Source organism: Salmo trutta, chromosome 33 (assembly GCF_901001165.1).
Source record: "Salmo trutta chromosome 33, fSalTru1.1, whole genome shotgun sequence".
NCBI classification, from domain to species: Eukaryota; Metazoa; Chordata; class Actinopteri; order Salmoniformes; family Salmonidae; genus Salmo; species Salmo trutta.
In genome coordinates this window covers 8,761,896-8,785,911 of record NC_042989.1, presented here as the reverse complement: position 1 = coordinate 8,785,911, position 24,016 = coordinate 8,761,896, and the positions used below count along the sequence as shown (strand labels likewise).

Below are 24,016 nucleotides of genomic sequence, written 5' to 3'. Positions count from 1 at the left end.
AACAAATTCAATAATGTTTTGTATACTCAGTGTATTGTTTGTGTACAAATGTATTTCTGAGATACCAACCTGTCTCTTCCTCTGCACTGCAGCCTGACACCATGTAAGGAGAGATCATATCTTCCTCATCCTCCTCCTCCTCCTCCTCTATCCCCTCCTCCTCCTCCTCCTCCTCCACCTCTTTGTCGCTGTCAGAGGACATGGTGACTATGGGAGGGGTTTTGTGCACCTCTCTCCTGGTGCTGCACAGAACAGACAGGGAACAGAGCAATCATACTACTAGGAGGCAATAGTCAAATGGGGCTGTATGTCTCTGATAATGCAACACGCTACGAAAGGGACACTGGTCATTCACTAGCAACAAGCCTGTCTTACAAATAATACAGAACACAGGATTAACAGTTGTTTTTCACTCCAATTGTCTTCAGAATGCGTCTCTCACCCGGTGATCACGTTATGTAAACACCATGTTTGCTTTCTAAGGGTATTAGCTAGCACAAAACATGTTATCCAATTAACTAGGTAGTCCAAGGAGGCCTTTTGCATCACTTGGAGCTAACAGGAATAAGGCCAGCGACAACAAAACAGGAATAAGAAATGTAAATCAAGGTACTTGTTCTACAATGATGTGTTCCAATACGGTAGCTACCTGAGATTGCAAGGTTTGTGAGGTGGTGTCTTCTGAACTGGCTTGCCATTCTGTTTGAGGTCTGACAGACGCTGTCTCATACTGATGCTGAGCTCCGGGGCCAGACGCCACACAAAGATACAGCTGTCACCAGACACAGTTATCATGCGCTTGCAGTCATTGGTGAACTTCATTCCGGTCACGACCTCTGTGAAAAAGAGAAAAGACAAACAAATGAAAAGGACTAAATCATCTAGGCACGTTCAGTTATGGAAAGAAGTAGAAGGTGCTCAACCAACGTGAGAAGAAAGAGGTGCAACCTAAAAATGTGTAGACATCGTTGGACAGGAAAAGCCTCAACGCTCGCTCACCATTAAAATGTGTCGTTTTATTAGACAAGTTTAAAAGACTGACGTTTCGGCCTTCAAAGGCCTTTTTCAGAATAATCACAAAGGGAATGGACAAGTTTATATAAGGCATGGGGAAGACAATTAGGACATTTTGACAGAGAATTGATCTGTGGAATTCACAGTATGAATTAAGTGTCTCAGATTAGGTTTGCTGATCTAGGATAAGGTCTCCCTGGTCTTTTATAATCTAAAAGGCAAAACTGATCCTCGATCAGAACTATACTGAATAACAATATAAACGCAACATTCAACAATTTCAACGACTTTACTGATAAGGAAATCAATCAATTCAAATAAACGAATTAGGCCCTAATCTATGGATTTCACATGACTGGGAGCCAGGCCCACCCACTGGGGAGCCAGGCCCAGTCAATCAGAATTAGTTTTTCCCCACAAAAGGGTTTTATTACAGACAGAAATACTCCTCAGTGTATCTGCTGTCCAGGTAGCTGGTCTCAGATGATCCCGCAGGTGAAGAAGCCGGATGAGAGATCCTGAGCTGGCGTGGTTAATCGTGGTCTGCGGTTGTGAGGCCGGTTGGACATATTGCCAAATTTTCTAAAATAACTTGAGGCGGTTTATGGTAGAGAAATTAACATTCAATCCTCTGGCAACAGCTCTGGTGAACATTCCTGTAGTCAGCATGCCAATTGCACGCTCCCTCAAAACTTTAGACATCTGTGGCATTGGGTTGTGTGACAAAACTGCACATTTTAGAGTGGCATTTTATTGTCCCCAGCACAAAGTGCACCTCCGTAATGATCATGCTGTTTAATCAGCTTCTTGATATGCCACACCTGTCAGGTGGATGGATTATCTTGGTAAAGGAGAAATGCTCACCAACAGGGATGTAAACAAATTTGCGAGGGAGAGAGGAAGAGGAGTTCCAGCTGGTTTCTCCTTCTGAACACACTACAGGTTGTCATTCAGCCATTTTGCTGTCTTTTTTTCTAACTAAATGGGCTATTTTTACCAGAGTGTCCGAACATGGTGGCCACACACTCTCCAGAGTAGAAGTCAAAGATGCTGATGTTCTTGTCTGAGCAGCTGGTGGCCACATACAGCCCTGAGGGGTCGGTCTGAACCTGAGGAGAGGAGAAGAAGGATATAAACACCACTTGTAGTGCACATTATTATAAACCAGCAATCTGTGCTGTCAAATGAGTCTTCGCAGTGACACTACATTACATGAAAACATGCAAACCTTGATAACAGTGCCATCCTCTCCTTGGGAGCCTTTGTACAGTTTCTTCTGTTTGCCGTTACTGATGTTGAAGATTCTGTGGGAGGGGAACTAAAAGTTATACAAAAGGACAGGTCTAGAGACTTGACACCTCCACACACAGAAGTGCAGGTGTGCCTGTTTCGATCTCAACATGAAACACACAAACAGCTCAATACTCCAGGAGTAAATCACAAAGACATTTCTGCTGTTGAAGCACCAGTGGGTTAATCAATCCTCTGTTTTATCCACTGTCAGCGCGTCTCTACACAAGGACAATGGAGGACGATAAGTCGATAACCCAAAGTCAGACACGTCTACCCATTTACATCCTGCCTCAGCAGTTAAGGTTATGACCCCACGACTTTCAGATCAAGGGACTGAGTCATCTGATCTAGGGAGTTCAAGGAAACATGTGACTGTGTTGTGTTCATGAGTCAGTGAACTCTGTGCCACATAGTGTGCTAACAGCACAGCAGCTCAGCTGGTAAGTATGTCTCTCCCCAGCTGACCACATGGGGTCACTAACAGCCTGACTGGTGTATTTCCACGAAGTGCAGGAAGGAAAGACCAGCAGCCACCAGCTGGCAGACAACCACCCACAAGGCCCAGTTGGCAGAGTGTGGGCTGAGGGCAGCCAGTCAACCATTGGTTCTCTTAAGCACCAATGCTTAGTTACATAAGGAACAAACCAGAGTCTGTTAAACAAAAGCCCTTTAACTCTACAACCTACATGTATCATTAAAGTGCAGTGAGATGTCCTAGTTTTCATAGTAGCATGAAGTGTGTTTACAGTATCTCCAGCTGAGGGAAAGCCCTTTTTGGACTGTTCTTTTTCTCCCACATTCCTCCTATTTACACCAACTGATAAATAAAGCAGTACACTATAACTTGAAGGTGGTTGTTAACATCATTTTCCATATTAACTTTGACTTTCATAGAGTGTTGTTACTCTTGTTGACACAAGGTGGAGTATGTGAGTGAAAGATGGAAACACTTGTGCAGGCAGGCAGACCGAGGCATGAGTAGGATAAACTCAGGTCAGGCACATGGACAGCAGCATGTCTGTAGCTGCAGATAGCTAAAGACAGAACAAGCCAGGGGCAAGGCCCATAATCTCATCCGCCCTGTGTCGACAACACCTGAGTTAAGGGATAATCCACCTGCTAGGGAGGGATGACTGCACAGTCTGATAGATTACTGAGGGAGAGAGGTCACACGTACTCACAAAGAAACACACCTGCACACACACTAATATATACACGCACACATGCATACACATGGACACACACACACCAACACTGACGTACACAGAAACACAGATCCATACTGATAGATTCTGGGTTAAATTTGGAACATTGTTATACTCAGCAGTATAGTATCTGAGGGGTGAAAGAGACTGGTTTTTACATCAGAAGTTAATGGTTATCTGTAGGAGCCAGATGGCATTGGAATGTGTTGGGTGGACAGGAGGAAGTCACAGGATGGCTATAGGGGATACGGGTGGAGATCTGTGGATTAGGCAAATGAGGGGTTGAGGTCAGGTCAGATCTCCTTAAGGGAGAAATTATGGTTTATTACCCTATTACTTCGTCTTCCTGTCTAACCATAAAATATGTAAGGATCGGCGAGAAGGAGGAGTGCCTAAATTGGAGTATATATACTTGTGTTGGTGGAAACCTGTTTTGTCTGAATGCTGTATTGACTCTATGGGAAGAAATAAACTTGTTTTAGCTTTCATAATGTCCGTTGAGTGATTTACTCAGATAATTAGAACCTAACAATACAAAGTCATCGAGAGCAACAGAGACAGACAAGCAAGGACAGGTAGACTAGGCCCCCACCTAACGCTCCGGTCTTGACAACCAATAGCGGCGTACTTCCTGGTGGGGTCGATATCCATGTCATACAGCGTCGTCTTGCGTACGATGTGGTGGGTGCGGGTAAACACTGTTCCTTCATCTGACTGTGAACAAAACAAGATGTTAACATAACAAGAGGTTAAAACAGGTTAGACACTCACTGCCATGCTAGACCATTATATAATGAGAGTTTTGGCAGACATACAGTTGAAGTCGGAAGTTTAAATACACCTTAGCCAAATACATTTAAACTCAGTTTTTCACAATTCCAGACATTTAATCCTAGTAAAAATTCCCTGTCTTAGGTCAGTTAGGATCACCACTTTATTTTAAGAATGTGAAATGTCAGAATAATAGTAGAGAATGATTTATTTCAGCTTTTATTTATTTAATCACATTCCCAGTGGGTCAGAAGTTTACATACACTCAATTAGTATTTGGTAGCATTGCCTTTAAATTGTTTAACTTGGGTCAAACTTTTCAGGTAGACTTCCACAAGCTTCCCACAATAAGTTGGGTGAATTTTGGCCCATTCCTCCTGACAGAGCTGGTGTAAATGAGTCAGGTTTGTAGGCCTCCTTGCTCGCACATGCTTTTTCAGTTCTGCCCACAAATTTTCTATAGGATTGAGGTCAGGGCTTTGTGATGGCCACTCCAATACCTTGACCTTGTTGTTCTTAAGCCATTTTGCCACAACTTTGAAAGTATGCTAGGGGTCATTGTCCATTTGGAAGACCCATTTATGACCAAGCTTTAACTTCCTGACTGACGTCTTGAGATGTTGCTTCAATATATGCACATCATTTTCCTGCCTCATGATGCCATCTATTTTGTGAAGTGCACCAATCCCTCCTGCAGCAAAGCACCCCCACAACATGATGCTGCCACCCCCGTGCTTCATGGTTGGGAAGGTATAATTCGGCTAGCAAGCCTCCCCCTTTTTCCTCCAAACATAACGATGGTCATTATGGCCAAACAGTTCTATTTTTGTTTCATCAGACCAGAGGACAAAAAGTACGATCTTTGTCCCTATGTGCAGTTGCAAACCGTAGTCTGGCTTTTTTATGGTGGTTTTGGAGCAGTCGCTTCTTCCTTGCTGAGCGGCGAGGAACGGTCATGTTGTATGTCGATATAGGACTTGCTTTATTGTGGATATAGATACTTTTGTACCTGTTTCCTCCAGCATCTTCACAAGGTCCTTTGCTGTTGTTCTGGGACTGATTTGCACTTTTCTCACCAAAGTACGTTAATCTTTAGGAGACAGAACGCATCTCCTTCCTGAGCGGTATGACGGCTGCGTGGTCCAATGGTGTTATTTGCGCACTATTGTTTGTACAGGTACCTTCAGACGTTTGGAAATTGCTCCCAAGGATGAACCAGACTTGTGGAGGTCTACAATTTTTTTTTCTGAGGTCTTGGCTGATTTCTTTTCATTTTCCCATGATGTCAAGCAAAGAGGCACTGAGTTTGAAGGTAGGCCTTGAAATACATCCACAGGTACACCTCCAATTGACTCAAATGATGTCAATTAGCCTATCAGAAGCTTCTAAAGCCATGACATCATTTTCTGGAATTTTCCAAGCTGTTTAAAGGCACAGTAAACTTCTGACCCACTGGAATTGTGATACAGTGAATTATAAGTGAAATAATCTGTCTGTAAACAATTGTTTGAAAAATGACTTGTGTCATGCACAAAGTAGATGTCCTAACCGACTTGCCAAAACTATAGTTTGTTAAGAAAACATTTGTGGAGTGGTTTAAAAATGAGCTTTAATGACTCCAACATAAGTGTTTATAAAATTCCGACTTCAACTGTAGTTAGAATGGGTCATAGTACAGTGGTTCGTCCTTTAAAAGTTGCAGCATATTGCGGCGCAGCTTGCTTGGATTCTATGGCACGTTATTTAAGTGTGAAACACTGGTACCATTAATGCTAGTTTGACTACCAGAGGGCATCTTTGAGAAGCATTTGAAAGCCTTCAATAGAGGTCGTACTAGAGAATGTAAAACCTTTTTTAGTAAGAACATAGTATATGGGACTGATTTTAAGAAATTGAGCTTTATTAATTTGATTAACATTATGGTGTTTCTATTCCAAGAAAAACGAAAAACCCTCTGGGTTTCCATTAGGATGGAACGGAAAATATGGCGCTGTACAACGTGATGGTTGGGAGTAGGCTACAGTACTTGGCTATTTAGCTAAAGAATCCCTGTGTCATGCGGGCACGCCGGGGAGGAAGGAGTAGGCTGTCCTTGTAAATAAGAATATGTTCTTAACTGACTTGCCTTGTTAAACAAAGGTTACACTAAGAGCATAACATTTATACACCCTAATTGTATAATTGTAGTCTAACCAATACCCAAACGGAGATTCAGTGAAAATAAAAATCTCATTGATTTATCAAGACCATTCCCCATGCTTGTCTCAGAGCAGCGTGAAACGGTGCTAAAATAGTTGTAGGCTATTGCTTCAAATCCTATTGCTTCTAACTTCAATATGCTCTTTAAATAAATAAGACCTACACCACTTTTAACAGCACATTACTCAACACTAGTGAGACTCATGCCGCCTACGGTAGGCTACAGTATATAAAAAAATATGACGTGACTCTCCGCCAATAATTACATATAGAGGATTGGAGGATTCTAAATTGAAACCAAAAGCCGCCTCATGGGTCTCCGGGTGGTGGCCGGCACGGGTATCTGTAGCAACGCATTTTGCATTGCGATGCGGTGACTTGTGGATGGGGCCACTGGGGAGGCCCCATCCACAAAGTATCAAAATACACAGAGAGGTGTTGGTAAAGGTATATTGTGCTGCTAATAGCCCATAATGGGCTATTATAATACTGTGCATGGTGTCCAGGTCAGGATAACCAAAACATTTCTTTATTAAAGACTATCAGAAAGAATGTTGGTACTTATTTATTTTGATCCAAAGCCATGAATGAGTGAGTCACTCAGCTTTATGTAGGTGCCGGGCTATATGACTGTGTCATCAACTTGATAATATATAACGAGATTTTGGAGGTTATTTTGTTTTCAAAAAAATGAAAGTGAACGATTGTAATCTGAATAAAGGCCAAAATAATATTTGTAAAGGCCAAAATATTTATTTCTGTTTTAGAGGGAAAAAAACCCTGGGCCAATTGTGCGCCGCCCTATGGGACTCCCAATCACGGTCGGATGTGATACATGATAATACTTTTTGTGGTATTATTTGTTTTGTCTTTTCTGGTGGATTAAACTGAAATTGCAACCAATCACAGCCGGTTGTGATACAGCCAACCTAACTTAGAAATACATTTGAGGATAGAATTCTCCCCCTACCCTCCTTCTAGGCAAGTTTATTGTCCAGCTACCTACTAATAGCCATAATGGCGCTGTACAACATGACCGTGTGTGTTTGAAAGAGTATTTTCCAGAAAGCAACAATTTGTTTACCTTCATTAGACAACTTTGTTCCAATATTTCTGTAATTCAGTGATATTTATTCCCATAGTAATTCGTTATGGATCCATAACTAAATAAACGCCGGCATTTTGAGTATTTTTATCATTATTTTATTAACGAAAGCATAAAGATGCCATTATTAGTTTGAACGTGCAGATTGGCACTAAGAACAGCGGGAACGTTTCCCTAGTCAGCGCCATTATTAGTGCAATGCCCCTTAAAGTGTTGCTCTGTGCTACCCAGTGTGGCGGGGTGGGGGTCCACCCCCCATGGGCTAGGTTCATCTTCTGTGTGCGGCTCTGTGGCCCATCCCGTGCCCCTGGTCCTCGTGCCTTGAACTTTGCGCGCTTTCAGTGGATACAGCTGGAGAGCTGCAAGGCAATCCTATTGTGCCCCACTCGGGAGCCATGACAAACATGACCAACGGCCCTTTTTCAGGACCATGTCTTTCAAAGATAATTCGTAAAAATCCAAATAACTTCACAGATCTTCATTGTAAAGGGTTTAAACACTGTTTCCCATGCTTGTTCAATGAACCATAAACAATTAATGAACATGCACCTGTGGAACGGTCGTTAAGACACTAACAGCTTACAGACGGTAGGCAATTAAGGTCACAGTTAGGACACTAAAGAGGCCTTTCTACTGACTCTAAAAATCACCAAAAGAAAGATGCCCAGGGTCTCTGCTCATCTGCGTGAATGTGCCTTAGGCATGCTGCAAGGAGGCATGAGGACTGCAGATGTGGCCAGGGCAATAAATTGCAATGTCCATACTGTGAGACGCCTAAGACAGCGCTACAGGGAGACAGGACGGACAGCTGATCATCCTCACAGTGGCAGACCATGTGTAAGGTCTTCCCTGTGGCTCAGTTGGTAGAGCATGGTGTTTGCAACGCCAGCATGGTGTGTGCAACACCAGGGTTGTGGGTTCGATTCCCACGGGGGGCCAGTATAAAATGCATGAAATGAAATGTACGCATTCACTACTGTAAGTCGCTCTGGATAAGAGCGTCTGCTAAATGACTAAAATGTAAAAATGTAACAACACCTGCACAGGATCGGTACATCCGAACATCACCCCTGCGGGACAGGTACAGGATGGCAACAACAACTATACATTCCCCCCAGACATGTCTGGGAACTTGCAGGTGCCTTGTTGGAAGAGTGGGATAACATCTCACAGCAAGAACTGGCAAATCTGGTGCAGTCCATGGGGAGGAGATGCACTGCAGTACTTAATGCAGCTGGTGGCCACACCAGATACGGACTGGCCACACCCGCCCCTTTGTTCAGGGACACATAAGTCCATTTCTGTTAGTCACATGTCTGTGGAACTTGTTCAGTTCATGTCTCAGTTGTTGAATCTTGTTATGTTCATACAAATACTTACACATGCTAAGTTTGCTGAAAATAAATGCAGTTGACAGTGAGAGGACGTTTCTTTTTATATTGTCCTACTAATAACAGGGTTAATAACATATCTGGGAGAATATCCAAGGGGCTTTTATATCATTCTAAATTAATAATCGCTTTGTTTAAAAAATAACAATATTTTGGAGATGATTTAGTTTTCAAATAACGTAAAATGAGTGACAAAAATACCATTCTTGAACATGGACATTGTTATTAATTTGTAAATAAAGTCGGTTTGTTATTTAGAATTTTTTTTTTCTGTTTTTAGAGGGAGAGAAACCAAAGACCTACAGTCATCTCATGGGTCTCCCAGTCGAGGCCGACACAGCTATTGAACCAGCCTCTGTAGCAAAACAGCTTGCACTGCTATGCAGTGTCTTAGACCATTGCACCACTCAGGTGCTGTACAACGTGACCGGTCGGGAGTAGTCTACACTACTATAGTAAGAGCAAAATAATCCTAACAAAATAAAATAATAAAAACCTTAGTGTAACAACAGTTTTAGTAAGTAACACTGAAGTCGTGCACAATTATCAGTTTCTATTTAGGTGTATGTCTCCCATTCACTGTCAGTTAGAGACACAGTAGGACCCAAAAGCATAATCAGTGCTCTAACTCCCCCTTGCGCTGGTCTGGAGCAATGAAGTGGTGACGCAGGGTACCGTACTAAACAACAAATGACCTCTAAGTCCCGCAGCATAATCGCAAAACTTTTAGTGGAGCAACCACTGTATGCATCCCAGTGCAAACTCTGTATGACAACATTTTGTGACGTTTTTGTTCGTTTTGGACTTCGGCGAGGGTTTTTTCTGCTGTTCAGGCACAAAGTTTTTTTTCTGGAGGCAAGCCGAAGTTCGGAGCCGAAGTCTACGCCCCTTCGTCGGTGATTGGTCAACAGTAGGTATTTTTCAATAGTCTTTGTTGTCATTCAACGAGAGACAACTTTTTAATAGAAAAATACTGCACCAAACATCTTAGTTAAAAAACGTCATAATGAATGACAGATTTCTTGAGTTATCTTAGATTAATTCTGATGATGTGTATACTGGCTATGGCGTCTCAAAATGGACAAACAGTACTTTGCCGCTGTTTTCTCGTTTTTCAAGCTACTGAAGCATGCTGATGCCTTTATAGTGGCCTAGTCTTGAGGGCCCTCTGAGCCCCCTGGGTCAGGAATTTGACTATTTTTGTAGAGCAGCCTTGTGAAAATGTCACTGTGACCCTCATAAGCAATGGGCGAAGAACACGGGAGGGGGAGAGCATTTATTTGCAGCAAGTTGGCGGGGGACTTTGGGTATGTAACAGATAGGATGACACAGAAAGCCTTTGAGGAAAAGTGTCATTATTAAATAGGCCACTTGGAGTTTAATTAATTACCTGTAAGCAACAAGGATTTTCAAATGAAATATCTCAATACACAGTAGAGGGGTTGGCTGAGCCAAGATTAAGAATGTGGTCCATTGCCGAAATATGCTGAGAGAAGAAGATCTTGGCAAGATTTGTTTTTGCCAAGACATGCTACAAAAGCATCAGTCCTCCAAACTTAGTTTAGCCGCAGCAACAGCTGTTCTGGAGCAGCGTCATTGTGTGCGTGTGTGTGTGTGTGTGTGTGTGTATAGCGGCCTTTACCTTCTGCGCTGTGCGGAAGTAGATGCTCTTGTCAGCGCCACAGCTGATCATCCTCACCTTGCCGTCATTGGCTGAAAGAGAAGAAGCACTGTTATTATGCCAATAGTAACCATGTTAACTTCAAACAGCGAGCTAGTGTCACACTTGACACTTCCATGACACCTTTGGATGCCAAAAAGTCTAAGTTACATTAACTAATATAACAGTTAAGGGAGTGAGACTTGAGAGTTTGAGGTAAAGGGGGGGCGGTTGGCGGGATGATGTAAAGGGTCAAAGGTCGTCTGCCAGTCTCACCAGCGAATCGGACGGCGGTGATGGAGGAGGAGTGTTCATCCAGCGTCTGCAGCAGGCTGTACTCCTGCTCTGCGTCCAGCACATGGATCAGACGGTCTCGACTAGCTGTGGCTAGTAGCTTCAGCCCTGACAGATATAACATAAACACACACACAACAGGACATTAGCAACTTTCCAACAGCCAACACCTGTTCTCCATCTTAGTGGTGGTAAACCTGTTTCATTACAGTGAGTGGTCTTTCATGTTTTTAACAGCCATAATACATCCTGTTGAGTACAGTGGTACTCTGGTGAACATGTGCTCCACACACTGCTCCCTGACATAGCAATGCCACGTGTGGACTCACTGTAACCTCTTAAAGCGTGCTAGTTGCTACAGATGTAGGATCTTAATTTGAGCCAGTTTGCTACAGCAGGAAAATAATCCTGTAGCAACAGGAAATGTAGATTAAGTGGATTATAATTAATTTACATTTTTGCAGGGGTTGATACATTTTTCGTAAGGGAAAATCAAGTCTGAAATTTCAAAGTGGAAATTGAAAACTTCAGAAGCCTTTTTAAACTTAAAATATTTTACAAGTTTTACATTTTCTACAATGCAGGAAAGTTCTCCTGCAACAGGGTGATCAAATGAAGATCCTACATCTGTATTACTTTTATTCCTGTTAACGGTAATCTATTAATGAGAGGACACAGCAGTGCAAACTCTCTTTTTCCTTAGAGGCTCACTGAGAAATGAGACCAGTGCTACGGTATGCCAAGCATGAGCCATGTAGGGATCGCCTGCATAGAGTGATATGAAATATCCTCAGCTAGGTCGAGTCCAATATTTCTCACCAAAATCATTCTGGAAAACTAGATTAAACTGCTTTCTAAATATTTTATCCATTTATTTATAGATGCCTCTACAGCTATTTGCATATGCAAGGATATTCACTGCAACATCTTACCATGCTTATGTGGAGGTACTGCACATGGTCAACAAATGTGATTATATTAGCATAATACCCATGTGAATTGTCAATCAAAAATGGATTTAAAGCACTCTACCGAGGGACTTGATTGAATTTCCAACCTGATTCAACTGAGTAAATGAAAAGCACTATCTATTTAGCTTATCCTCTCCTTGCTGAGATTGCACATCGATCCTGGATCTGGCAGCTTTGTGACTGTGTTAACCTTGTTTCCAGCAAGATACAATAGCAAGGGCAAGCGCTAGACTTAAAACGTATTGAGCATATCGAGTGTACCCATGGGTGGTCTAGTCAAATTGCCGTGGTCTGCGGGAGGCTTTGTCCCTTAATTATATTTCTATGATAGCAGGCAGGCTACCTGAACACAGCAGTTCTGCAGGACAATGGTAAGTAACAGCTCTGAATATTAGCACCCTGGAGGTGTTAATGTACAGTGCAGTGCGGCTTCTATCTTCCCCTCTGTGTATGTAGTGGCAACCACCAACGAATGGCCTAGAGAGGAATGATCCACGGAGAGAATCTTAATATCATTAATACTCCTATTAACAGGTGAGCCACTGGATGCGTCCCAAATGGCACCCTATTTCCTATACAGCGCACTACGATAACCTTATGGGCCCTCGTCAAAAGTAGTGCCCTACAGTGCATTCAGAAAGTATTCAGACCCCTTCCCTTTTCCACATTTTGTTACGTTGACAGCCTTATTCTAAAATGGATTAAATAAAAAAATGTCCTCATCAACCTACACACAATACCCCATAATGACAAAGCGAAAACAGGTTATTAGAATTTTTTGCAAATCAAAACTAGATGGTGTTCAGAGATAGATGGGAGGGATTGAGGGGAGCTGAAGGGTGGGACAAAAAAAGAAGATAACTAATGTAAAACTATACTTTGTCCGTAAAATGTATATAGTATGTATAAGCTGGAAGTAGAAGCCTAAGTGTTGTTGTCCATTAACTCCCATTAGGGGAGGGGTGGTAGGGTTAGGAGAAAATAAGAAAGGGGAAGTAAACTATATATATATATATATATGGGGGATTGGATATGATGCAGACAATTACATTGATAGAAGCCACAAACGATCTGCAATATTAAAGCTGATCCACTTCTAGAGTGCTTTGAGAGTCCCATTCTATTGCACAAATGCCTATTTAGAGCTTCGATTTTACAGTGTTCATTGGGAACGTCAATTCCTACGACGCTCGTTTATAAAAGAATTGACATATATTTGAGCACAAACCAACCTTCTTATAACTTGCCGGAGCTCTGAAGTGGTTTGTTTCAGAAGTCAACGGGAGGTTGGTGAAGCATCTGGCAAGCAGCTGAAGGTGGTTTCTAACTCCAGTAGTATCATTAACCATGGTCTCTTTCATTTCCTCCCAGGAGAGTGGAAGACACTGTCTGACTTACCCGTCTCAGGCTTGGAGTATTCCAGACAAAGGATCTCAGAGTCGTGGGCCTGAACGTTCAGAATCTCCTCCATGCTCACCAGCTCATGGATCCTGCAACAGCAATTAGAATAGAATAGTAATTTATTAGTCCTTAACACAACAAACACGACTTTTTTGGGAGGACCACATATGGTTCACAGCACAGCTGTCTCTCTACACAGAGACACCACAGGGCCGCAGTAGAATGCAGAGTAGACCGCCATCATTTACTTTTGTGTGACATTCTAATTTACAACAAGCAGCCTTGGTGTTCCCCGGGTCATTAGTGATCTAGCCATGGTGCATCCATCCATCCATCCATCCATCCATCCATCCATCCATCCATTTACAGTTGAAGTCGGATTATTTACATACATTTAGGTTGGAGTCATGAAAACTCATTTTTCAACCACTCCACACATTTCTTGTTAACAAACTATAGTTTTGGCAAGTTGGTTAGGACATCTACTTTGTGCATGACACAAGAAATTTTTAAAACAATTGTTTACAGACAGATTATTTCACTTATAATTCACTGTATCACAATTCCAGTGGGTCAGAAGTTTACTGTGTCTTTAAACAGCTTGGAAAATTCCAGAAAATGATGTCATGGCTTTAGAAGCTTCTGATAGGCTAATTGACATCACTTTAGTCAATTGGAGGTGTACCTGTGGATGTATTTCAAAGCCTACCTTCAAACTCAGTGCCTCTTTGCTTGACATCATGGGAAAATGAAAAGAAATCAGCCAAGACCTCAGAAAAAAAATTGTAGACCTCCACAAGTCTGGTTAATTTTCCAAACACCTGAAGGTACCACGCTCATCTGTACAAACAATAGTACGCAAGTATAAACACCATGGGACCACGCAGCTGTCATACCGCTCAGGAAGGAGACGCGTTCTGTCTCCTAGAGATGAACGTACTTTGGTGAGAAATGTGCAAATCAATCCCAGAAAAACAGCAAAGGAACTTGTGAAGATGCTGGAGGAAACGGGTACAAAAGTATCTATATCCACAGTAAAACGAGTCCTATATCGACATAACCTGAAAGGCCACTCAGCAAGGATGAAACCACTGCTCCAAAACCGCCATAAAAAAGCCAGACTACGGTTTGCAACTGCACATGGGGACAAAGATCGTACTTTTTGGAGAAATGTGCTCTGGTCTGATGAAACAAAAATAGAACTGTTTGGCCATAATGACCATTGTTATGTTCGGAGGAAAAAGGGGGATGCTTGCAAGCCGAAGAACACCATCCCAACCGTGAAGCACGGGGGTGGCAGCATCATGTTGTGGGGGTGCTTTGCTGCAGGAGGGACTGGTGCACTTCACAAAATAGATGACATCATGGGGAAGGAAAATGATGTAGATATATTGAAGCAACATCTCAAGACATCAGTCAGGAAGTTAAAGCTTGGTCGCAAATGGGTCTTGAAAATGGACAATGACCCCAAGCATACTTCCAAAGTTGTGGCAAAATGGCTTAAGGACAACAAAGACAAGGTATTGGAGTGGCCATCACAAAGCCCTGACCTCAATCTCATAAAAAAATGTGTAGGCAGAACTGAAAAAGCGTGTGCGAGCAAGGAGCCCTATAAACCTGACTCATTTACACCAGCTCTGTCAGGAGGAATGGGCCAAAATTCACCCAACTTATTGTGGAAAGCTTGTGGAAGGCTACCTGAAATGTTTGACCCAAGTTAAACAATTTAAAGGCAATGCTACCAAATACTAATTGAGTGTATGTAAACTTCTGACCCACTGGGAATGTGATGAAAGAAATAAAAGCTGAAATAAATCATTCTCTCTACTATTATTCTGACATTTCACATTCTTAAAATAAAGTGGTGATCCTAACTGACCTAAGACAGGGAATTTGTACTAGGATTAAATGTCAGGAATTGTGAAAAACTGAGTTTAAATGTATTTGGCTAAGATGTATGTAAACTTCCGACTTCAAATGTGTGTGGAAAGATGCAGTCAGGGGCAGGGCTGCAGCTTGAATGGACTCTAACCTCGTCTAACCCCAATTTAACAACACAGTGATTGGGAGTCAGACAGGGCAGTGCACAATTGACCCAGCATCAACCGTGTTAGGGTTTGGCCGGGGTAGGCCGTCGTTGTAAATAAGAATTTGTTCGTCACTGACTTGCCTAGTTAAATAAAGGTTAAATAAATACATTTAAAAAACACAGCTCTGAGAACACACACCCTCCCAGGAGTCTAATTAAGGGAATTGAATTAGGACAGAGGTGCTGATGCCTGAAGGGTGGAGATTAAAAACAAGGCTCCCTCTAGGAAGGCATGGGAGAGGTACTGTACCTCAGGGTTTTCCCCGGATGAAGGTCTACTAACCCAAACATTGATTGCCTAAACAAGATCCATTCAATTGTCTGTAGAGTAACCAAAACTACCAATGTACTAGAGTTTCTCGTTCTACTATAGTTTCTTCCATAGACTTGCAGGTGTGCGAACAAACCACTATTTTTCTCCGACAGTACCTCAAGGTGCCGGTGCGGTCGCCCGACGCCAGGTGCTGCCCGTCGGGGCTCACACACATGGTCCTGATGCCCGTCCTGGTCTCTGAGGTCTGGGGGTCGGCCTTCTCTCCGTTCCCCGAGTTGAGGCACTCTGTGTCCAGCAGGCCGGCCGTGTTGTTGTCCATGTAGATGATCTTCTGGAGGTCCTGGAGAGACAGAGAGAGAGAGAAGCGGAGGGACGGGTTATTAGCTGAGAAAACCATACACTGTAGATTCACCATCAATCGATCTCTGTCAGGTGGTTGTGTGTGCTGCAGAGTCAGTGTCCCCCTCTCACGGCATAACTCCGGATTCATAGGTTCCTCTCCTCCTTGAGTAGAACAACTATCTACCAAAACTCAATCAGCAGCCATTCGTGTTGAGATCAGGAGTTATTTAGCTTGACGGGAGTGTGTGAGACATACGTTGCAGGCAGCTGAGGAGGGCGGGGGTTACGGTTAAAGGAGGGGGAGTTGGTGAGCTAGCAGGAGTTCCAGGGTGTGTTGAAAGACAGACGTACATTGCTGATGACGTTGCGGCTGAGGGTGGTGCTGTGACCGTCAGTGTTCCAGAGCCGGATGGTGTTGTCTGACGAACAGCTGAGGAAGGAGCCTGGAGGCAGACAGGGCTGCTCACCATCACTTACCCTGTCCGGGTACACCTGTCCAGGTACACAGAACATGGAACATTAGTAGACCCGACGTCTAGAAGAGATGATGTAAACATTCATACAGATACAAGGTTTCAGAATGCCCTGACGAAGGCTTTGTGACGCAACATATTCCTCCAGGCCTCCCCTCCCTGGCCTTACCTCGACGCTCCACACGCAAGCCGAGTGGTAGAGGGCGGAATAGACCTTGCCCACTTTCCTGAGGTCCCGTACGTCCCACACATACAGGCTGTGGTCGTTGTAGACACAGGACAGCCAGCGGCTCGCAGGGTCATATGAGACAGCCACCGTGTCAGGGTACCGGGCGTCCATCTTGTGGCTGAAGAGGTGGCTGGAGGGAGAGAGGGAGGGAGGGGAGAGTTGATATGTAATAGCACTGTTACACTGTGATTAAAAAAAAGTAGACATTGAATTTATAAAGCACTTTTCCAGAACCCAGAGATAATTTACCGTTAAAGTACAAAATACTCAAAAAGTCACCCAATACAAGGGTTATGGAAAAGCCCAACTTTAATGGTAATTTAATGGTTGTGTTTTTAGGCAGTTTATCAGCTGTGCTTTTGACCAGAACATGATGTGCATACTGGGAGAGGTCTGGCCACTTTACGGTGTGTCCCACAGAAACTTCTATAAACTGTAGCGAGCTGGCCTTGATGGCAGGCTTCACTTAATAGTAGCTTCGTCATGAGCATAACTACACAGCCATCTATGGGCCCTGTTCAAAAGTAGTGCACTAAATAGGGAATGAGGTATCATTTGGGACACAACCATGCAGGGCGGCAGGTAGCCTAGTGGTTAGAGCGTTGGGCCAGAAGGTTGCTGGATCGAATCCCCGAGCTGACAAGGTAAAAATCTGTCATTCTGCCCCTGAGCAAGGCAGTTAACCCACTGTTCCCCCGGCGCCGAAGACGTGGATGTCGGTCAAGGCAGCCCCCCGCACCTCTCTGATTCAGAGGGGTTGGGTTAAAAGGCGGAAGACACATTTTCAGTTGAATACATTTAGTTGGACAACTGACTAGGTATCCCCCTTTCCCTTTCCTTACCTTCCACTGGTGGGCTTTTTCACGTCCCACACAAACATGCTACCGTACAGACATAATTAGTCAGCTAATCAGTTGGAACATCTGGGGCCTATTGTCAGTAAGTCAGTCGAACAGGGAAATTAACCAGCAGAAGTACAGAGTCAGCATCTCAGCACTCAGTCCATATTTATGAGGAGAAGAGAACTAACTCACAGAGGAATCTCTGTCTTTCTGAAGGCATCAAAGACAAAAAATACATTTGAAAAGAACTTGAGGGGGACACAGGATAGGAACACAATCGGATATTTAACTCCAGCTGGGCCCACGTGCATCCTGGATGAAAAATAATAGCAAAAAGGAAATCATTCGGGGGTATTTTGTGTGGTTGGTTTGTTTGGTATTTGCATTGGTATGTAGAGTATGATGCTGTATGAGAAGCAGATACCACACAACCCATACCACTCTGCTAACCAACTGGACTGCTCCCACTTCCCACAGTCACAAAGAAACTATTCAGCCACTGGACACTTTATTCACAATCAGGGCATCATGTAAAAGTCATTATATTGACATTTAAATTGCTTGACTTTTTTTTAATAGTGTTCATTTTTCTTAAAATACACGAAAACCTCTTTACGTTGTTTATAATATCAACGTTTTGGTCTGAGACCTTTTTCCTAGACACTCACCTTTACCTCTTTGGCTCTGACTGACACTCACCTAGCCTCCACCACGGTGGCGATGTCTGTGCCCAGGCAGTGTGGGCGTGGCAGGGTACAGATGAAGTGCAGGTTGACAGGGCTGAAGACCCTCACGGTGCCGTCTGCACAGCCACAGAAGATCAGCTCCTCTGTCACAGACAGAGACGTGGCCTGAGTTGTCTGGGGAGCGGAGGAGAGGAAGGGGGGTTAGAGAGGACATACTGTACAAACATATACACACCATTGCTTCCCCTGCTATTGTACAGAGTATACGAGACTGGCCACCACGTCTGGCTCTTTTCCCCTCTGCATAAAACAGTTTCAATTGAAAAAACATTTGTTGTGTTGAATTAAGGAGTGGGATTTTAAAGAGGCTCTGGATGTTAATTTAAGGGCCTTTCAAGCACCACCTTGAAAATACTCTAGGGGAAACACTGACGATCTGCTGCACAACATAGGCTTATAGGTCTTCAGGGAAATACATTTGCACAGACAGCAGAAAGAACTAGAGTGCTGTCTGTCACTGATATTGAACCGATTGAAGACCATTGTCAGTGAAGCATCAGAGAACCCACTTCTTGGGACTAGCAGTCAGCACCACAGACTTGTTATTTTGTGTAAATACTGATTGCTAATATCTGCTCATTTCACTTGCCAATATTACCGACTTTACTTTCGCTAGGCCCCTGGGCAAACAATATGAAAACATCTCTCAAGTAATTTAATTTAGGCAGAAGATGTGGCTTCACTAGAAAAGCAATATTGTGCAAAGTTAACCGCAGAAGCAGGATGCCAGAAACAGAATGATATGCAATATATTTCCCTGTGGTAAAGCTGAAAGATGCAAGGTATCCAGAAACCACAAATGCTTGCGTGCAGCATAATGAGATCTAGGCCTACAGCTTGTAAACAACAATATCATTTTCCAATTTACCAGTATGATGCTTAGAATAATGTATAACAGCGATTCAGCCAGCCATGGTGCCCAGATTGGACACATATTTAGCTCCAAGTCCAACAACAGTAATTTACTCAATCTTTTACACATTCCCCCATTGGGCTTGGGTTGCCAAAGCATGCTGTGCTTCCCTACAATTTAAAAAAATATATATATTTCACCTTTATTTAATCAGGTAGGCAAGTTGAGAACAAGTTCTCATTTACAATTGCGACCCGGCCAAGATAAAGCAAAGCAGTTTGACACATACAACAACACAGAGTTATACATGGAGTAAAACAAACATACAGAAAAATAAGTCTATATACAAAGTGAGCAAATGAGGTGAGATAAGGGAGGTAAAGGCAAAAAAGGCCATGGTTGTGAAGTACATACAATATAGCAAGTAAAACACTGGAATGGTAGATTTGCAGTGGAAGAAAGTGCAAAGTAGAAATAGAAATAATGGGGTGCAAAGGAGCAAATTAAATAAATACAGTAGGGGAAGAGGTAGTTGTTTGGGCTAAATTATAGATGGGCTATGTACAGGTGCAGTAATCTGTGAGCTGCTCTGACAGCTGGTGCTTAAAGCTAGTGAGGGAGATAAGTGTTTCCAGTTTTAGAGATTGTTGTGGTTCGTTCCAGCCATTGGCAGCAGAGAACTGGAAGGAGAGGCGGCCGAAGGAGGAATTGGCTTTGGGGGTGACCAGAGAGATATACCTGCTGGAGCGCGTGCTACAGGTGGGTACTGTTATGGTGACCAGCGAGCTGAGATAAGGGGGAACTTTACCTAGCAGGGTCTTGTAGATGACCTGGAGCCAGTGGGTTTGGTGACGAGTATGAAGCGAGGGCCAGACAACGAGAGCGTACAGGTCGCAGTGGTGGGTAGTATATGGGGCTTTGGTGACAAAACGGATGGCACTGTGACAATCAAGGCATGGCAGTGAAGCAACCATCTTAGTAGGGGAGAAACCAAAATATATGAAAGTGACAGCATCAAGTGGCCTCTGGGGAAGAGGAGTGTATGGTGAGAGTCCAGTTGTGAGAGAGGATACTTTCTCTCCTGCATGTCAGATATGCAGTTCATGGGAGGGGATGAAAGCCAAATGTCCCAGTTTGATGTAGTGGTTGTGGTCACTTGTTACAGGCTAAAGCACCTCATGTTTTGAAGTCTTTAAAAATCCCCACCAGTAGCTTCACAGTGAGAATGTTAAGAGCGTCAACTAATCAATTGAGTTGAGAGAAACAATAGACGTTTTCTTGATGCCAGGATGGAATGTGATGGTGTCGCTGAGGTTGATGAGCTCTGAATCAGACAGAGCAAGCATTGTCCAGTCCTCTTCTCCCTCGCTCTCTCTCTCTCTTTCCTCTCATTCGCTTTTCTCTCCCCCACTTTCATTTCCATTCTTCTCTCCCTTGCCCCCACCCACCCCACCGTAGCCCTGACCCACTTCAGCCCTGGTAGCACGAAGGTGCCAGGCCAAGCATTGCCAATCAGGTAGGGATCACTCTCTGGTAGAGTGGGCTCCAATAATGTGGTACAAGTTCAGGCAAAGGTTGTTGAGACCTCAAAGTCTGCATCTGAAATGGCACCCTATTCCCTTTATAGTCTTCTATTTTTGACCAGGTCCCTTTAATCTCTGGTCAAAAGTAGTGGCAAGAAAAAGTATGTCAACCCTTTGGAATTACCTGGATTTCTGCATAAATTTGACATACAATTTGATCTGATCTTCATCTAAGTCACAACAATAGACAAACCCAGTGTGCATAAACTAATAACACACAAATTGTCTATATTGAATACATCATTTAAACAATCACAGTGTAGGTTGGAAAAAGTATGTGAACCCCGAGGCTAATGACTTCTCCAAAAGCTAATTGGAGTCAGGAGTCAACTAACCCGGAGTCCAATCAATGAGACGAGATTGGAGATTTTGGTTAGAGCTGCCCTGCCCCGTAAAAAAACACTCACAAAATGTGACTTTGCTATTCACAAGACGCATTGCCTGATGTGAACCATGCCTCGAACAAAAGAGATCTCAGAAGACCTAAGATTAAGAATTGTTGCCTTGCATAAAGCTGGAAAGGGTTACAAAAGTATCTCTAAAAGTCAGTCCACGGTAAGACAAATTGTTTATGACCAATTTATACAGAAATCCAGGTAACTCTAAAGGGTTCATATACATTTTCTTCCCACTGTAAAGAATAGGGTGCCATTTGGGGACGCATACTAAGGCCCCTCCATCAAAGTACTGCATGAATTCTGACGACCAGATGAAAATACTGTACAAGCTGACTGTTTGACCTGATAATTCCCATGCATTTTTCTATGTACAGTACATAGCTAAAACCCAAACAGAGCATAATCCCACAAATCAACATGACCTTCTCAGGCCCTCAGGATATGAAACCATGAGGTTAGCACTAGCAATGATGTGAGAAGTATCTATCGAAGGCCTGGGGTGAAAACATTGTTTTGTTCTCACACCAACACCAAAATGAGGTGACCAGTGATGCTGAAATCAACTCTACCTCAGGTTTTAATGTGAATAAAGGCTAGCCTATGTCGAAGAGTGATGCTAACGATGACATACCTTTTCTCACATGAAAATCTGGGGGAAAATGTATGTTAACGCTTAAGTCAACTTTACCCCAGGTTTTAAATGTGATTAAACAGGTATACTTATCTAAGGCCTGGGGGGGAAAATCAATGAGTTCATAGAGATACAATGTGTGTTCTATTTCATTCTGTGGATAAGTTCATATGTCATATTGTTTTCACACCAACGCCATTATAAACCCTCTATACTTTGTTCTGGAGTGTATGTATAATCATGTGGACACAAGGTGATGGAAACTTTGAGTGAGGACAATGGACGGCCAACATCTGGTGTGTGAGCAGAGGGGACATTGAGAATGACGACGACCACTAGGGTCAAGTCAAACACACACACAGCCAATAGGGAGGACAGGTGGGCATGATAGAATGCAGTGCTCTGAGAAAGCCTCCAATGGGATTCTCTGAGGTATCGGGGGAGGGCGGGGCACAACTTTCAGCTGATGTGACATGGAAGTGACAACTGCTGCAGCACAGATAAGAGACAGACTTACTGTGATGATGTCATTTTTCTGGACAGTGTAAGAGAAGAATCAAAAGCAGAACAAGACTAGTATTAGACAGCAGCACGGAGGGGCAAATTAACACTCCTACAGGACCACACCCCCTACAAGAGTTGTCTGTCTATAATGGACTTTTAAGAAGGGGCTTAAAGCAGTGTACTGTATGACACAGTCGGTGGCTACATATTACATCTAGAATTAGGATATAGTAGCCAGTCAAGTGGCTTGAAAGTTTGAAACTGTGCCACAAGTAGATTGAAAAGGGGTTATTTTCTAAGCTGGTTATGCAGCAGAAGCTGCGATAAGTCACCAGCTCTTTCTCTGCCAACGTTTACACATAATCGGTTCTGTAGTGATACGCCATTCATTCACACGGTTTTAGACTAAACGATTCATAGTGTTACTCTCCTCCTGTGGACACAGCCAGGCAGCTACAGTTCCAGTGGAACCGGAAAGTAGCCTATTGCCTAAATCTGGAAAGGTGAGAAACACCACACATCTAGGAAACTCTAAAATGTCATTGAATTCAGGGTTTCCTTTCCATTTTATATGCCTTTTTAACCTGGCAGCCAAATACTTTTGAGTCAAGGAGACCAATTCTTGATTCTATGAATGACTCCTTTAACAAGGCTCATTTCCGTTTTCGGTTGCAAAATGTTTTGTTACGTTGTGCCTTTACTGAACATGACCCAGAGTTTAAAGTAACTCACCCTTAGCTCCACCCACTTGTCCAGCAGCCGTTTGTCATTGAACTCGCAGAGCAGGCCTGAGGAAGTGATGCAGAAGGTGCTGCCGGCTTTATGACCCTTCCCACATGCCACGTCAGAGAAGAAGTTGTTCCTCAACTCCCCCAGGAGCCCTGAGCGACCCAGCAGAGGAACTGTGGCGTTCACCTAGCAGACACAGGGAGGGAGAGAGGGAGGGAGGAATTATTTGAGAGACATTGCTATGGGGTCTGACAGACCTTGTCCGTCAGTTTGGTATGTTTACCTAAACCCGTCAACAGTGAAGAGGCGACTCCGGGATGCTGGCCTTCTAGGCAGAGTTGCAAAGAAAAAGCCATATCTCAGACTGGCCAGTAAAAAGAAAAGATTAAGATGGGCAAAAAAAACAGACACTGAACAGAGGAAGATTGGAAAAAAGTGTTATGGAGAGACTAATCTAAGTTTGAGGTGTTCGGATGACAAAGAACATTTGTGAGATGCAGAAAAAATGAAAAGATGCTGGAGGAGTGCTTGACGTCATCTGTCAAGCATGATGGAGGCAATATGATGGTCTGGGGGTGCTTTGGTGGTGGTAAAGTGGGAGATTTGTACAGGGTAAAAGGGATCTTGAAGAAGGAAGGCTATCACTCCATTTTGCAAAGCCATCCCATACCCTATGGACGGCACTTAATTGGAGCCAATTTCCTCCAACAACAGGACAATGACCCAAAGCACAGCTCCAAACTATGCAAGAACTATTTAATGAAGAAGCAGTCAGCTGGTATTCTGTCTATAATGGAGTGGCCAGCACAGTCACCGGATCTCAACCCTATTGAGCTGTTGTGGGAGCAGCTTGACCTTATGGTACGAAAGAAGTGCCAATCAAGCCAATCCAACTTGTGGGAGGTGCTTCAGGAAGCATGGGGTGAAATCTCTTCAGATTACTTCAACAAATTGACAACTAGAGGTCTGCAAGGCTGTAATTGCAGAAAACTGAGGATTCTTTGACGAAAGCAAAGTTT

At 43.3% G+C, this 24,016-nt stretch overlaps 1 protein-coding gene across 1 annotated transcript in view; it reads right to left on the bottom strand.

The window, feature by feature from the left end:
- The window catches only part of LOC115172063 (mitogen-activated protein kinase-binding protein 1), a 71,414-nt gene that overhangs the window by 8,016 nt on the left and 39,382 nt on the right, over positions 1-24,016 (bottom strand). Inside the window, exons 7-20 of the mRNA XM_029729258.1 lie at positions 23,001-23,183; positions 22,282-22,299; positions 18,253-18,413; positions 16,652-16,841; positions 16,361-16,501; positions 15,823-16,007; positions 13,302-13,393; positions 10,915-11,040; positions 10,621-10,691; positions 4,105-4,226; positions 2,243-2,318; positions 2,012-2,123; positions 650-836; positions 70-242 (exon numbers count right to left, since the gene is read on the bottom strand). Coding sequence (XP_029585118.1) covers positions 70-242; positions 650-836; positions 2,012-2,123; positions 2,243-2,318; positions 4,105-4,226; positions 10,621-10,691; positions 10,915-11,040; positions 13,302-13,393; positions 15,823-16,007; positions 16,361-16,501; positions 16,652-16,841; positions 18,253-18,413; positions 22,282-22,299; positions 23,001-23,183 — 1,837 coding nt within the window. The remainder of the gene's footprint in view (positions 1-69; positions 243-649; positions 837-2,011; positions 2,124-2,242; positions 2,319-4,104; positions 4,227-10,620; positions 10,692-10,914; positions 11,041-13,301; positions 13,394-15,822; positions 16,008-16,360; positions 16,502-16,651; positions 16,842-18,252; positions 18,414-22,281; positions 22,300-23,000; positions 23,184-24,016) is intronic.